This window comes from Muscardinus avellanarius, assembly GCF_963383645.1.
Source record: "Muscardinus avellanarius genome assembly, chromosome: 2".
NCBI lineage: Eukaryota > Metazoa > Chordata > Mammalia > Rodentia > Gliridae > Muscardinus > Muscardinus avellanarius.
Genome location: NC_137787.1, coordinates 9207041 through 9222819, shown reverse-complemented (window position 1 = coordinate 9222819; position 15779 = coordinate 9207041). Strand labels below are relative to the sequence as shown.

The following is a 15779-nucleotide window of genomic DNA, read 5'->3' as shown; positions in this document are numbered from 1 at the left end:
CATTTGCAGCTTCGCTAGCAGCGTAGGCTGGTGAGGCGGTGGGTGGATAAAGGAACTGGAGGTAAGGAAGCCTGCTGACCCATGATGGGGTTGGGAGTGAAGAAGGAACGGCTTGCAAATGTGGCCAGTCCGTCAGAACCAAGCACACTGCAAATGCCCAGTAGCCACATGTGGCCAGTTAAGCCTCCGTGATGCCACAGACTTGGACATTTCTGCCATCATAGAAGCTCCTTTTAGACCTGGTTATCCTAAACAAATAATGCCAACTTACAGAAATGAGGAAGCCGGGGCAGTGGGTGTTATTTTGTGGAGGAAGATGAGATTCGGTTTTAGATGCTGAATTTCTGGTAGACCTTTGACTAAAGTCCAAGGCCACAGAAAATGCCTCCTAGCTGCAATTCAGGAGTGGAGAGGAGAGGATTAGGCAACAGGAGACCAGATGGGCTTTCCTTACAGGCTGGAGGCAATGGGCCCCGACCTCAGCCAGGCAGGAAGTAGGAACAGGTCAGGATAGAGTGGAGGACCGAGAGAGTTGTTGTTAGGGGGTAGATGCAGAGATGTGCACTGCCAAAACACTAAGTAGAGGGCCTTTTGTTAGGAGAAGATGGCTGGCTTTAGCCAAGAGGAAACCTTTACTGGCCAGTTAGGTATTTCACAGAGTGTTAGGACATGGAATTGGAGCATGTGAGTGGGAAGGAAATTAAGCCAACACATGCAGCTCGAAAGGAAGTGAAAGAAAAGAGGAAGGTGCCGCGCGCACCCTGCAGTGGGAGGGCTGGCCCAAGGAGGGAAGACCCGCCCCTGGAGCTGGAAGGGGAGAGGGGCCTGAACTGAGACTAGCGAAGGCTGCGTGGGGACTTGGGGCCCAGCGTGCCTGGTGCCCCGGCTCTCCAACCTGGAAGCACTTCCTGTATCCTCAGGACTGGGCCTCCAGCTTTTACCTGTTACCAAGAGACTGGAGCACCATTTGAGTGTTGAATTCCAAACAAAAGTATAAATGCTGTGTATTTAAATACTATGAAATTCTGAGTTTGGAACACGTATTTTTTTATTCACTCTTGGCTCTTCTGAGTGCGGAGATAAAAGCCGAGCCCAGGGGAGTGGCGTGGCCCTGATGCTTCCTCCTTGGCCCTCGGAAACTTCCTGCTCTGAAAGTTTGAAATGCTCACTGTATTGAGAGAACAATCATGTTTTGGCTTTTTGTATTTATTTGTTTTTACAGGTATGAATCTCCAGAAATAGCTCTAAATTGTGGAATAATGTTAAGAGAATGCATCAGACATGAACCACTTGCAAAAATCATTTTGTGGTCAGAACAATTTTACGATTTCTTCAGATACGTCGAAATGTCAACATTTGACATAGCTTCAGATGCATTTGCCACATTCAAGGTAACAAAAACTAATTCTAAATACACTTGCAAGTCAGATCAACCCGTGTGTTTTCCCCAAATCTCCTCTGCCCTTCTGGTCTAGACACTGCTGCCCTCTAGTGGGAAGATAGAAGATAGATGTTATGTGTGTTGGTGTGATTTAGGTGTTTCCAGGAAAGTCACAGCTTTAAAATGGTGGAAACATTATATTCTAAAGTCTGTCAAGAAGGAAAAGCTCCTGTATGGTCAAGATTCACTTTTTTTAAATTAAATTTCCCATTAAGTATAGAGTACAGACATAATAGTACATCTCACAAGGTTTCCTCCTGTGCTGGGACACTAGCAGTTTCTCTGGCCAAGCACCAGTGAAGAGGTTGGCTGTGTTCCGGAGGCCGCCAGTTTGTGGTACATGTGTCAGTTAGATGGTGGAGCCACGCTTGGGGCGGCCATGTGTTGCCAGGCCCGCAGGGGCAACAGGCCTTGCCCTGAGCCCGCACGCCAAGCTTCGAGCTTCGCCTGCCCTCTCCCACCCATCCCCTCCCTCCGTCCCTCCCTCCCTTGCCTTACTTCCCTTGTTGTGGATTTGAATGAGTTAAACACACATATGATTTGACACCGCTGTACAGCATACAGGATTTTTGTTCAGGTTGCAAGGTTCTGTGCTGTTTAACATATATAAGTAAAGCCGTAATCTTGTATTCACTTTTTTCCTCAATGAGAGTGAGCCTTTATATATTACATTCCCTTATAAAATGTCTAACCTCATAATTGTTTAGACTTTTTGTGTGTGTGTGTGGTACTGGGGTTCCTGGAAGCCCTTCTACCTCTAGGCTACACTCCCAGACCTATTTTATACTTTTTATTTGGAAACAGGATGTCCTAAGCCAGCAAGGCTGGCTTTGAACCTGTGCGATCCCCCTGTCTCCGCCTCCCAAGCGCGGGGATTACAAGCGTGCGCCACCACGCCCGGCTAGACTTTTTAATATAACTAGTATTTTGTATACTTATACATGGACTGCCATGCACTTACAATAAGAAATGTTCACTTTTCTCATGAGGATTCAGTTTTATGACTATAAAGAACTCATCGTGTAATGAGTGCACACCTTGGGCTCTGGGTAAATGAACGCCCTTGGGGTAGAATGAAGGCCTCGGGACTGGCCATTGGGGTTTGACGTTGAGTAAGAACAGGCCTGAGAGGTGCTTAGGGATTTGTTGCCCAAAACCTTTAGAGTGTCAGAAACCTTAGTAAGACCTCAGATACTTCCTGTCACTGTACAGAGGAAAACAAAGTGGATCTGAGGTGCTAACATGGCGTGGTCACTGCTCCTTGGTGTCACCGCAGCGGGGTCTAGTACTTGTGATCACTGTGTCGGTGGGAGGGTTCCCCGCTGAGGCACAGCAGCCCAGCCTGAAGGGAGGTGTGTACAGAGGTGTGTCAGCCCTGTGTGGGAGGACAGCCAGGGTCCCGAGAGTGGCAGCCAGACCCCTCGGCGGGGACAGAGTCCTGGACAGATGAGCAGATTGATTCCGAGGTGAGAGTCGCGGGCCACTGCCAGGGATGCGCGGCCTGGCATTCTCCACTGATGACACCATCTCGATTCGGGTTGCTGCTTTAATTTTCTCCAAGTGGAAAGTGGGTTGATGTGATCAGTGGGTAACGCGGTCCTGTCAGGTCATGATAGCCGCAGAGGGAGGACTGGGCAGAGCAGGCAGTGGTCTCCACTTGAAGAAGGGAACTCGAGCAATAGCTTAGGGTTCCCAGGATGGACTCCAGAGGAGCCTGCTGGGAAGCTGTGTCAGGTGCTCCTGCTTGCCGAGAGGGGCGAGTTCAGTAGAGGCCCCTGAAAAGGCCTCTCTAAAAAAACACAGCGGAGCCCCTACCAAGACAGTCCTAAGAGACAGGCCACCATCGGATATCAGGCCAACCAGAGCTACCTACTCGGGCCTCCCTGAAGGGACCGCGTGAGGCGGGGAGGAGGGCAGCAGCAGGGACCGCCTGGGGCTCTGCCCGCGGCCCTGGCACAACCACTCTTCAACAGATGTGCTCATATAAACCCCTGGAGTAGGTGCTATTCTTAAAAGGAGACTAAAACTAGCTTCTCTGTGTCCAAGATCCATAGCTTGCAATGCATGGATACCTGAAAGAGTAAACCAGATAGCGATATAGTCATTGGTCATTTTTGTTTTGCTTTTGAGGAATTGAGATGGGGAGGGGCATTAAAAGGCCTACAGACATTTCCAGTTTTCCAGAATAAAACATAGTAGGTACCCCAGGGAGGCGAGTGTGACTTGGAGCTTGATGTTACACCTTTATAAGCTTCTAGAAAGATTTTTTTTTGGTTTGGGTTTTTTTTATTGTTGTTTCTGTGGTGCTGGGGATTGAACCCAGAGGCAGTATACCTCTGAGCTATGCCCTCAGCCCAATTTAATTTTTATTCTGAAACAGGGTCTCGGTAAGTTGCGGAAGGTCTCGCTCAGTTACTGAGGCTGGCCACAAACCTGCGATCCTCCTGTCTCAACCTCCCAAGTACTGGGATTACAGGAGTGTGCCACCATGCCCAGCTAGATGGTATCTCTAAAGAGGTGATTTCAAGCTGGGCAAGGTGGCACATACTTGTAATCCCGGCATTTGGGAGGCTGAGACAGGACGATCTTAGTTTGTGGCCAGCCTCAGCTATTTAGTGGGGCCCTTTGCAACCCAGTTTCAAAGTAAAGAATAAAAAAGGAGGGGGGCATAGCTCAGAGGTAGAATCCTCCTGGGATCGATCCCCTGTACCGCAAAAATAAAATAAGAATAAAGAGGCGATTTCTGAGCATTTGGGAAAGGGGGTTCAACCATGCCAGTCTCCTAGATGCCGGGAGCTGGCAGTTAAAGCATGGCTGCCGCTTCGAGCCCACTCTTCTGCTGCCCTAACCCGCAGCTCTCTACTTGCTACCAGTTAGGCCATGATTCAAGTATGGGAGGCATCTGCACTGCACACAGCTGTGTGCGGTGATTCCTCAAGACACTGGGGGCCCAGATAGGAACGGTTCTATCTACAGTGCTTCTCTAAAACAGAGAAGATGAACCAGGTGGAGTTTGGGCAGAGTGGGTCACAACTCCGAGTGCCGCGTCCATACATTGCTGGCAGATGGATTGCCGGCACCCCGGAGGAAACGTTCTAGCAGATCTTCAGGCTTTGTCCCACGCAGCCCAGATGGACATTTGTATCCATGGCTGAAGGGTGACGAGGCTACTTATCTAATGTGTAGGTGCTAGCCAAGAAGGGAAGGTAGGGTAACACTGGCCCTGGAAGGCCACAAAGCTCCCTGGAGGCCAGACCAGAGCAGGGCACAGTTAAATACCAGTGAGCACAGGCTGCCACTCAAGGGCCCATCCCGAGGCAAGTCGGGCACGGTGACGATAGTTCATGTGAAATTAAGTAATTACTAAGCACAGTTAGTAGAATATAATCAGTATCACATTCGGCCCTAAGGGAGGCAGGCATTGTTATCTCCTTGACACCTGGGAGCAGCCTAGAGATGCTGAGTGAAGACAGTGAGTGGGGAGCTGGGTTTGAACCAGGCTGGCAGGCGACTCAGAGCCAGGCTGAGCGGCACAAGTCTGAATGTGTCCAGGGGAGCTAAGCAGTGTCGCGGCGCGGCCCCCAGCCCGTTAGCCCCTGTGCAACCTCAGGACAACCCCCCCCCCACCCCGTCGTCTCCTGGGGGCAGTGCGGAAAGGTGGCCTGCCACAGTGCTGCCCTTTCAGGGGCAGGCATGTAGGCAAACACGTGGCTTCTGGAAGGCGGCCGATGGTGAGGGACCAGCGCCCCTGCATTCGAGGAGGGACTGGGAAGCTGAGTGTACGTAGCCCGAAGAAGAGAAGCTGGTGGGCCTTGCTGGAGACATCCCTGCTTGTATTTGAAGTGGAGCCTCTACTAAGTGAACGGACCCTTTCTGTCAGCTTTAGCAGTGTCTGGAAATAACCCAGGGATGGGTTTCGACTCTAGCACAGAAAGAGCCTTCTAACTGCAAGAGCTCTAAAGTGAACCACGTGGGGGAGAACAGAGCGCCTTGTCCTTGAACACAGGCAGCAGCAGGCAGGAAATGGGGCCGGTGAGGTGCGGAGGCTCTGGGCTCTGGACACACACACACTGCGTGCATGCCCTCTTTTCCTTCATCTTTTTCTTTCCCTCCCTCCCTTCCTACACCCACCCCATGCTGGGAATGAGCCCAGGGCGCTGTGTGCGCTAGACAGGTGCTCCACCACTGAGCTCACCGAGTCCTTTCATCTTTTATTTTGAGAATGGGTCTCCGAGTTGCCCAGGCTGGCCTCGACGTGCGGGCCTTCTGCCTCGGCCTCTCGGTAGCTGGGATCACAGGTTTTACACCACGGCGCCCAGTGTCATTCTCTCTTCTGTTGTTTTTACCCCTCCCTATGGGTTGAACTCTCCAGAGAGAGAGAGAATGAACATGTGTAGTGTGTATGGATTTTTTTTTAACACCCTCAGCCCTTTTTTATTTGAAACAACCGAAGTTACTGCTAAGTAGCCTTGAACCTACCATCCTCCTCTCTCAGCCTCCAAAGTACTGAGATAGGCCTGTGCCAGGCCCAGCTTCTCTCCTAAGCTTCTGACAACAGTCACTAAGTTAAGGACCCTTCTCATCTCCCAGGAGATGGAGGTACCACCCAACACCCATCTCCTCTTCTCCCAGCTTAGCGGTAACACTTTCCCAGGGCAGGCTCCTGCTTGGGATAAACCCTTCAGAGGGAACAGTCTCTTGATTCAAATATTCAGTTAAAATCTGCTGCTCAGCATGGTCATGCCTAGAGGACCTTTGCTTGGTAGAAGACATGGTTCCGAAGACCCCAACCGCAGGTGAGAGCCACGGCTATCAGGCCCCTCGCCCTCGGCGTTGTCTTGCTGCAGATAGTGGCAGGTGGTGAGCAGAGACTCCTTTGGCTGCACGTCCTCGTCTTCACCACACACCCCAGCAAAACCAGACTCACCCTCACTCACTCACCTCGGTTTTCCAAGCCTCTGAGCACCGGCCCCGTGGCCCCTCCCAGGGGCGCAGGCCGCGCCAGTGCCACCGCCGGCGACACCTCAGGTCCCGTGCTCCTCCTCACATTCTGCGAGTGGAACCTTGTAGCACTCCAGCCGGCAAAGTCTTCACGGTGTCGGTGGTCCTGAGGGGGAAGTTTTACTGAAGACTGAATCTAGTTCCTACTTCTCTGGAAGCATACTAAAAACGCATGCTTAGAGTTCTGACATTGACTATTCAATCCCCAAGATTCAGGGGAAAGATGTGATGGGCCTGTCCTGGGCAGCCCCATCCAAACAAGGTGGTAAACCTGTCCAGGAGCTGGACACTACTGTAAATTCTGGGGTGGAGCTTAGCCTGCCCAAAGCATATTTTGAAGGTTGCTTAATGTGATTTTTTCCATGGTTTTCTTGGTTCATTCATTGATTTATTAAATATTAAGCTCTTGCTGGGAGGGGGCACTATACTGGGGCTACCGACTCAAGGGTTAGAGGAAATAGACATGACCCTTGTGTTTATGGACTGGCAATCTAGCACAGCAGAGACTGGACTCAGACGATCCATGAGCAGGAGGGAGAGGCGCAGTGGCCGTGACTGTGGCCATCAGCCAGGAAAGGTCTGATGAGGCAGGCAAGGCCTGGAGGCCAGTGGAGGCCAGGCGGGGAGCCCTGTGAGGGCCTTTGGGGCAGAGACCTCAGAGTCTCTGAGAACTCAGCAGTGGCCTCCCTGCATTTTATGGAATGTCTCCAGAAGCATTCCTCGGGACCACTGTCACACGCCAGCACACTTCAGAAAATGCTGGCTCATTGTAACCTGGGCAGCCTTCGGACATGAGCAGGAAAGCTGACTCAGAAGGGGCTCCTGGCGCTCACCTCTGGTAGGTGGTACTGAGGGGACCTTACTCATGGCTTCTCCAGAGCTGGGCCGGGCCTTCTGCTGCCGCTTGTCCCCTCCGTCCCTGCCTGAGGAGACCCAGGCTTGTCCTTGCCAACTTGGAGTCCCCCAGGGCAGAGGTGGTCGCACGTGTGTGTGTGTGTTGCTCGGGATGGAACCCAGTGGCATTCTACCTCCGAGCTATACCCCCAGCCTGATTTTTTATTCTTTATTTTGAAATAGGTTCTCACTGAGTTGCAAAAGGCCTCATTAAGTAGCTGAGGCTAGCCACAAACCCAGATCCTCCTGTCTCAGCCTCCTAAGAACTTACAAGTGTGCGCCTGCTCCAGCTCATTTTGTCTGTGGCTCAGTCCCTAGACTTTTCCTAGCACGGGATTATTTCTGGATGAATGATGTTTGAGTTATTTCCTGGGTGAGACATGAGCTTTGTTTCATAGCTGTGCAGAATTGGATGGCAGGTCACACTAATTGTTAACCCCACATTTGTGCAGTGTTATTCTGCTGCCTTAGGAGCTAGTGTTTATATGATGGGCCTTTCAAAAAAAAAAACTTTTCGACCTCTGAAAAAGACCACGTAAGATTTGAAATGGAATAATTAAATTTAGAAGGAAGGGAATAGGATCTCTAATACTTTTTCTGATGCAAGAAATTTTCTTTCTCTACTAGGAGCATTAAATGGGCATAGCATTCTTAACATTCATAACAATTTTAAATTTTTATTTTACTTCTTTACTCCTTTTATATTTCCATTGCCTTTTTTCTTCTGAGAATTATAGATCCATACAAGTCATAACATTAAAATTGTGGCTTCAAAGTACTGATTTCCTTTTATATAAAATCAGCCTTTTCAGTATAATTCATGCTCAGATATTAAGTAATGTTTAACAATAATTTTTATAAGGTAAAATGGCATAGAGTGTTTTAGGGTTCTCTTCTGAAAGAATTTTAATGGAAAACAACTAAAAATAAACATGTTTTCTTCTTCTAGGATTTACTTACAAGACATAAATTGCTCAGTGCAGAATTTTTGGAACAGCATTATGATAGAGTAAGTATATGAAATATTTTTAAATGAAAAATTGTAACTTTTGTTACCAGCAATGGGAAATTTAAGTTAGATGTTGTACCAGAATGTTTTGCATGTAGACGGTTTTAAATGGTGCTGTAGAGCCAGGCACGGCAGCGCACGCTTGTGATCCCAGCATTTGGGAGACTGAGACAGTGTCCTCCGACCATTCTGGCAGGGGTGACCCCACAGATCTCTGGGATGTGAGCACGTTGACTGGAGTCCCAACCCGCCACGGAGCATGCCCTGGGCTGCGGCACCTCTGTTCTCTGCCACTCCTGGCTCTGCCATCCCCTGGGGGTTCCCGGCCCCTCATTGTCCAAGGTCTCATAGGTAATCAGAACAGTAAGAATCCATGTAGAATTTCTGCATCCCACAGATCTGGCTTAGGCTTTAATGCTGTGTGACCTTGGAAATGAGTATTAGTAATGACTTGTCTTTTCCTTTGCTGTTTTAACTCACTTGTAAGGCTCTTAGAAGCACAGCAATGCTTTCTGCCTCTCGTGTGTTGCCCTCCCGCTCCTGGCAGCACCATGCATGACAGTGCTGAGTGTGTGCCGGGCCTCGTGCACAGCCTGTGGGCGCCCTCGGCACTGCTGGGCCTGGCGCATGCGTGTGCCAGCCAGGAGGGCCTCAGACAGCCGCCCTGGGGTCTCCGAGCGCGCACGCGCAGCCTGAGAAGGCTCCGAAGCGTAGGAAGCGTTTCGGAAATGCTAGCTATTTTGTTATTGCCACTTAACCTCACATTTTTTAATACGCCAGAGTATCTTAATTTAAAGCCTACCAAAGATACCAACTAGCTCATTTCCAAGAAATCTACTGCAGGCAGAGAAGTCTGTTTAATTTTGCAGTAATATCATTTCCTGCGTGTTATTAGTGAATAACATCCATTCACAGGATTTTAGGAAAATATATGTGAGACAACTAGCATATACATAGTGAAGTAAGGTCTGAGAGGGAAGGGAGGTGGGCAGCGTGGGTGAGTGAGGTCGGAGGTGAGGCCGTGGCACAGAAGTACGTGGGGGCGCGCACCTGTGATCCCAGTATTTGGGAGGCTGAGACAGGAAATCACAAGTTCAAGGGCAGCCTCCGCAACTTAGAGAAACCATATCTCAAAATAAAAGTGCTGGGGATATAGCTCAACGGGTGCATCCTTGGGTTCAATCCTCAGTGCCACAAACTAAGTAAATAAATAAAATCCCGAACACTTTGGCTTTGACTTTTCTAAAACAAAGCACAGGGGTAAACAAAGTTGGTACCATTTGTAGAGTGGACTGAGTGCTGTTCACAGGGAACGCAGGCTTTCCTGCAAGTCGAGCTTGAGCAGACGCCTGCATCGGTATTCATTAAGGGCAGGGACGTGGCCGCGCGTCACGGGGTGGACAGCCCACCCAGGGGAGGGGTGCCACCAGGGTTATCATACCCCTGTCCAGGGAGAAGATCTGACCTGTCTGGACAGATATATGGGCTCCACACACACTCTTCAGGCAATTCCCACTAGAAATTATTTCTTGCAACCAAGCTTATCCTAAGAAATAATGCAGCTGAAAATCTTAACATTCATTTTATGTCAAAAATTTGAGGTGTGGCCAGGCATGGTGACGCAAGCTTGTAATCCCAGCATTCGGGAGGCTGAGACCGGAGGATCATGGTTCGCGGACAGCCTCAACTACTCAGTGAGGCCTTCCGCAACTTACTGAGACCCGGTTTCAAAATAAAGAATAAAAATAGGGCAGGGGGGTGTGGCTCGGAGGTCAAATGCCACTGGCTTCCATCCCCAGACCCGCAAAAAAAAAAAAAAAATTTTTTTTTTTGAGGTGTGCATATTTATTCCTGATTAAAGGCATATCCATTTGAGAAGGGAGGGTCAACAGCCTTTTCAGAAAGAGCTCAGTCTAACTTGCTTGCATACCAGTTAGACAAGAGAAGTGTGCGCAGGCCTTTGGGGTTGGCTCAAAGCCGAGAGCTCCAGATGGTGACTGAGGCTCCGCGGGCCCTTGTCCTCAGTCCACTCTCCTGTCTGATACTGCGAAAACCGCCACGAGCAACCAATAAGTACATTGGCGAGTGTGTTGACAATAAACAAATGAGCTCTGCAGGGTTCCAGTAGTTCTGTGTATAAAAACAGGCAGCAGGCTGAGCATAGTGACACACCCTTGTAATCCCAGTACTTGAGAGGCTGAGACAGGGGGATCACAGGTTTAAGGCCAGCCTCAGCTACTTAGGCCCTCTGCAACTAAGTGAGACCCTGTTTCAGGACAAAAGAATAAAAATTCGGTCTGGGGTATAGGTTGGATGTAGATTGCCCCTGGCCTGGGTTAAAAAAAAAAAAAAGAAAAAAAAAAACAGGCAGCGGACTAGACTCGGCCTGTGGACTATAGTTTGCCGAACTCTGCTCTGAGCCACGGGTCGGTGGCTCCTGAGGTTGCACCCTAAAGCTTTTCACTGGGAGACCACGAAGCAGGCCTCCCTCTAGCACCACCACCATCGGCTGGAAGTCCCCGTGAAGCACCAGTGTCTACAGGCATGCTGGTTCTGCAGACCTGTGGAATGTTTTCAACCTGTCCCTAGCCAAAAGAAACAAGCAAGGCGTCTATAACCTGCAGCTAGCAGGCCCATCTGCGGCAGATTGGTCAGATTGCAGCGGCTGCTTCGCCACATCTTCCTCGAGCTGCGCCTGCCCTTCCTCTTTACCCCCATGTCTCTTCTCTGCTTTTCTAGACAAACCCCTTTCCTCCTCCAAGCTTGAGCCCAGTTTCACCTTTTCTAGAACCTTTACCTCTTCTAACACAGTGCAGGATTTCTCTCACTTGATAACAAAGGGAAAAAAGGTAACTTTTCTCTCGGTGGCAGTGCTTTGGACACATTGAGTTCTCATTCTCCTAAAGGCAAGCTTTCCAGTCTACTACTAAGAAGTGAGCGCCAACTGTAGGGAAACGCGCAGGCTGGGGCACCACGGGAATGAGGTGCGGGGCCCGCCTGAGCAGTCTCTGGACCTGTTCGCTTGTGCAGGGGATCGTCCCAGTGGCCTGTTCATGGAGGGGGAGAGCAGGGGCTGCCCGTGGCAGCAGGGGGCCTGGAGCAAGGCCACCGTGGCCTCCTGGTGGTGGGAGTTCATCCTCCAACCTCATTACTGCAATCTACCAAGCTTTTTTTTTTTTTTTTTTTGCCAGTAACCCTGACCAGTATCTCTGTGTTCTTGTCTCTTAGTTTTTCAGTGAATATGAGAAGCTACTTCATTCAGAAAATTATGTGACGAAAAGGCAGTCACTGAAGGTAAGACAGACTCTGCGCTTGGTTTTATTTCTCTGTGTGCTGTGTTTGAAGTTTGAATTTGGAAAGGGAACTGTGCTGGCGTGAGTTGTAGGCCTCTGTTGGGAAATAACATCCATAGTCAGGTTGTTTGGCAGAAGGAGTTGGGTGTGACAGCGTCCATGCTTTGTGCCTGCTGACCCCTTGGAAGATAGACACACCAAGAGTAGACAGAAGCTCGCAGGGGACATCCCTTGCCAGCAGTGCTGTCTTTTAGGTTTTGAACCTGTCTTGAAAACCTAGAAGCACGCCAGCTGCTGAAGGCATTCCAGGCGCCACGGGCCCTGGGCAGTGTCTGCGCGGCTTTGACAAGGGAGACTCAGCACCCTGCCACCTGCCGGTCCCCAGCACGGGGAGCCGAGCACACTGCTGCTCTCACGTGGCCTAGTGGCCCAGTGGCACTGGGAGAGACTGGCCTTTGTCTTAGTGGCAGAGTTGGCGTGTGTGGAGTCAGGGCGTGGGGATTTTGATCACAAAAATCTTCATCTTAGGAAGGCAAACTAAATAAAATTTAACCAAAACTTTTTAATTAAGTTAAGGCTAGTTAACAGGAATTACCAGTAACTTCTTCTGAATGTTTTCTTGGGTGGTTCTTTTAGTGAGTTAACACAAATGCACATTTAAAGATGCTCTGGCAGCGCCGGTCCTGGGCCCTGGTGCCTGGCGTGCCCTGCTGAGGGCGGCACACACCCGGACACAGTGGAGCCAGAGGAGGCCCCGCCACACGGCTTGGGGGGCGGCACTTGGTCCCTTCTGTCCATTTTCTGGGTCCATGTTTCGACGATGATTACACATGAGCTAATTTTTAAACTTTGGGTTTGCTTTAAGCATCGATAATAATGTAAGAGTAATTGTTTAAATGTGTTCTCAGCTTCTTGGTGAACTACTGTTAGATCGACACAACTTCACAATTATGACAAAATACATCAGTAAACCTGAGAACCTCAAATTAATGATGAACCTTCTACGAGACAAAAGTCGTAACATCCAGTTTGAGGCCTTTCACGTTTTCAAGGTAGAGTATGCAAGCCACAAATAACATTTTCCTCCAGAATTGCTACGTCTCTTCATATACAAATCACGGAATATGGTTAGCCTTACTTTGGTGATCTGATAAAATTCACTCCGTTTTCATATTTGTGTAGTATAATATTTAAACAGAAAGACCTTGAAGCTAGATTTGGGAACGAGAACAGGTAGTAGCAGCGGAGTGCCATTATGAGTCCAGCGTGAAAGCGCTTAGCCGTGCTGTCCATGGAAGTTTTCGTTCTTAAATTCCAGTTGGGCCTCCTGCGCCCAGAATTCTAAAATCCAAGACCGGGTTGAGTGCTAGCCACTGTGGTCCAGAGCAGCCAGCATGGCCTGTCAGTCCTCTCTGTGCTGAAACATGTAGTCACTATGATTGTTGTCACTGACGCCAGACTGTATACAGTCAGTTCTAGCGGATCAGCGGGCCCGGCTCCCGCCGGCCTGCCCGGCGTGCACGCCCGTCTGTTCTGTCTCTGCTGACGTGGCCTCCTCTCCGCAGGTGTTCGTAGCCAACCCTAACAAGACGCAGCCCATCCTGGACATTCTCCTCAAGAACCAGACCAAGCTCATCGAGTTCCTCAGCAAGTTCCAGAACGACAGGACCGAGGACGAGCAGTTCAACGACGAGAAGACCTACCTAGTCAAGCAGATCAGGGATCTGAAGAGGCCAGCCCAGCAAGAAGCCTGACCTCCAATAAACACCTGAAATACCAAATCCAAAGTCAGCGTTTGCTGTTAGCTGTTCAGCATCAGGCACTCTTATCGACTCATGAGGAACATTACTGCTAATCTGCTGTTAAGTGAACGGTTTTTCATTTTACCTTTTTGTTTTTCAGTCCAGGTTGGAGAGCGTAGCTGCTGCTGCTTGCACACGAGAGCGCACGTGGGCTTTTCTTGATCTTTGTGTCATTTCAGAATTCAAGACTCTTGGCCGCAGGAGTTGTGACTGTGGCTGGGTTCGCGAGGGCGACCGTAGGGTGAGGGTGGTGGGAGGCGCTGACGTCCGGTCTCGCCTGTGTTCGCCTTCCTCCGCTGGAGATCCGAGCAGGCCTGGCGTGTGCATGCCTGGTGCCTTGCAGCAGCGCGCATGCCGCCTTCGCCAGCGGAGGACCACGCGTGCAGACCTCGCTGGAAATCGGCAACTGTCCAAGATGTGAGCTCTGGGGGCGAAGAAAGTTGACGTGCAGATAAATTGATACTGAAACTTAGCAACTTCTCGAAAGTATGAAGCTTCGTAAGGTCATGAGGAAAATGTATATATGCTTTTCATGGCTTTGTAGGACGTTTCGACGTTTGATTTTCCTGAGACTTGTAAACCTGGATATGTTGAAGGGTATTTGTTAATTTTACTCTTTGAAGGCATTTTAAAACAGTAGAGCTAGCAACGACACCTTGCATTTCATTTCAACACTGCTTAGAGGTTTCTTTTGTATATAATTCTTAGAATGCTCAGTTCTTTTAAATGGTTTAATTTGTACAGCAGAGGAATGTTATTGTAGTAGTATGTAACTATTACCTAATACTGAGTTTTTGCAAAAAAAAAATATGAATGCTCATATGTAATTGAAATACTTCAGATCATATGAAAATGCTGATTTAACATTTAGGATCACAGAAAGGTAAAGAAAAGGTAAACCAGTCCTTTGTATTCAGTTACCTAACCGGTGCCAGCGATAGGCGGGCCACTGGCCTGCAGCTCAGTCCGCCACACTCTCCTGCATAAGATTGGCCTTATTCATTTAGAATGAGTCATAAGTTTGCCAGATCTATGAATGATACAGATTATGCTAAATTAATGCTGATTTGGGGGGGATTCTGTAGAGCACCCTTTCTTTCTTAGAGTAAGTAATCCAATTCAATAGTTGTGAAACTGAAAAATTAAAACCTTGGCTTCTTTTAGGGAAAGAAGAATTCCTAGTCATAGGTGTCCTGTGGGGAAATTTATTTTTTTTTAATGTCCTGTTCCTTAATGCTGCAAATGATCAGTATTTATAAAGTAACTGATTTTGCACCACGTTTTTGTTACTGTGACCACGGCAGAACAATGACTTCTAGACTGTATCTCTGTAAAGTTATTAGAATGGTATCTGTTCATCTTAGCCATACGAAGATCACAGATCACAACTAACAACTTATGAATCAAAGCCTTTGCCAGTTCGAATTCAGCATGGCTGTAGCTGATTAAGAAATTTATATAATTATTCTTTGCTAGCCTCTCTTACGAATTGAATTATTTATCAGCCAGTAAAATGAGCCTTCCAATTGATGTTTCAGCAGGATTTAAGGTCTCCTTCAGGGAACAGAAAGTACTGATGTATTTTATTCTATTTAATTTAAATGCCAGTCTACAGCAGTTGGCTTTCCCGGGGCTGTCGTCACAAGAATGTGTGTGGACGAATTCGTGTTCTCTAGCAGAAGTAGGGAGAGCATTCTGACCTCCTGGAAAAGAAGTTCCCTGGGCTGTGTAGGAAGGCAGACTGGCTCCCGTGGGCGGGTGCTGTGTGTCCTGAGTTAGTGTGCAGCAGTCATTACACCAAGCGGAGGAAACGTCTCCTTGCCAAACGAGTCCTTGAAACCTCAAACAGGGAAGCAGCGTCACCTGGGCAGCTACGTGGCTGTTCAGCACTAGAGCCTGTATGTGGGAGACAGTGAGGCCAAGCGTCAGGACACCACTGTCACTGGCGCATTGGAAGTCGAAGGTAGTTAAGACTTTCTTTGTTTTTAAACAAAATGTGGAAACATTTCAAGTTGAAAAGCTGCATCTGAAATTTGGATTACCAAAACCATTAGACTGGAAGTGGTTTCTTTTTGTGTCACAAAGGTTCAGTTTTACTTATGGCAGTTACTCAATGTGATTTTTAACCCTTTAAGAAAAAGTGGAGATGTAAACAATTGTTAACAATGCCATGAATGCATTTTCTTTCTCCTGAGGAAAAGTGAATTTTCTCTCAGAATATCTGGCTGGCCCTGTAATTTAAATTAAAATAAAATTTTGGAGAAACAGCATTGTCCATCTTCACGATGTCTTTTAGAGATTGCATGTGCTCTCTGGACATCCCCAGCAGGAGACACGCA

General features: G+C 48.7%; 1 protein-coding gene across 3 annotated transcripts in view; it reads left to right on the top strand.

The window, feature by feature from the left end:
• Window positions 1–13392, top strand: part of CAB39 (calcium binding protein 39) — a gene marked incomplete at both ends in the record, with an annotated part of 44663 nt that extends 31271 nt beyond the window's left edge. The window contains 5 exons of one of the 3 annotated variants that reach the window (XM_080688915.1): window positions 1223–1391; window positions 8286–8345; window positions 11574–11639; window positions 12547–12690; window positions 13204–13392. In XM_080688915.1, the coding sequence (XP_080545041.1) occupies window positions 1223–1391; window positions 8286–8345; window positions 11574–11639; window positions 12547–12690; window positions 13204–13392 (628 nt within the window). The remainder of the gene's footprint in view (window positions 1–1222; window positions 1392–8285; window positions 8346–11573; window positions 11640–12546; window positions 12691–13203) is intronic. The other 2 variants (XM_080688917.1, XM_080688916.1) reach the window with 2 other exon arrangements.
• Window positions 13393–15779: the final 2387 nt, after the last annotated feature.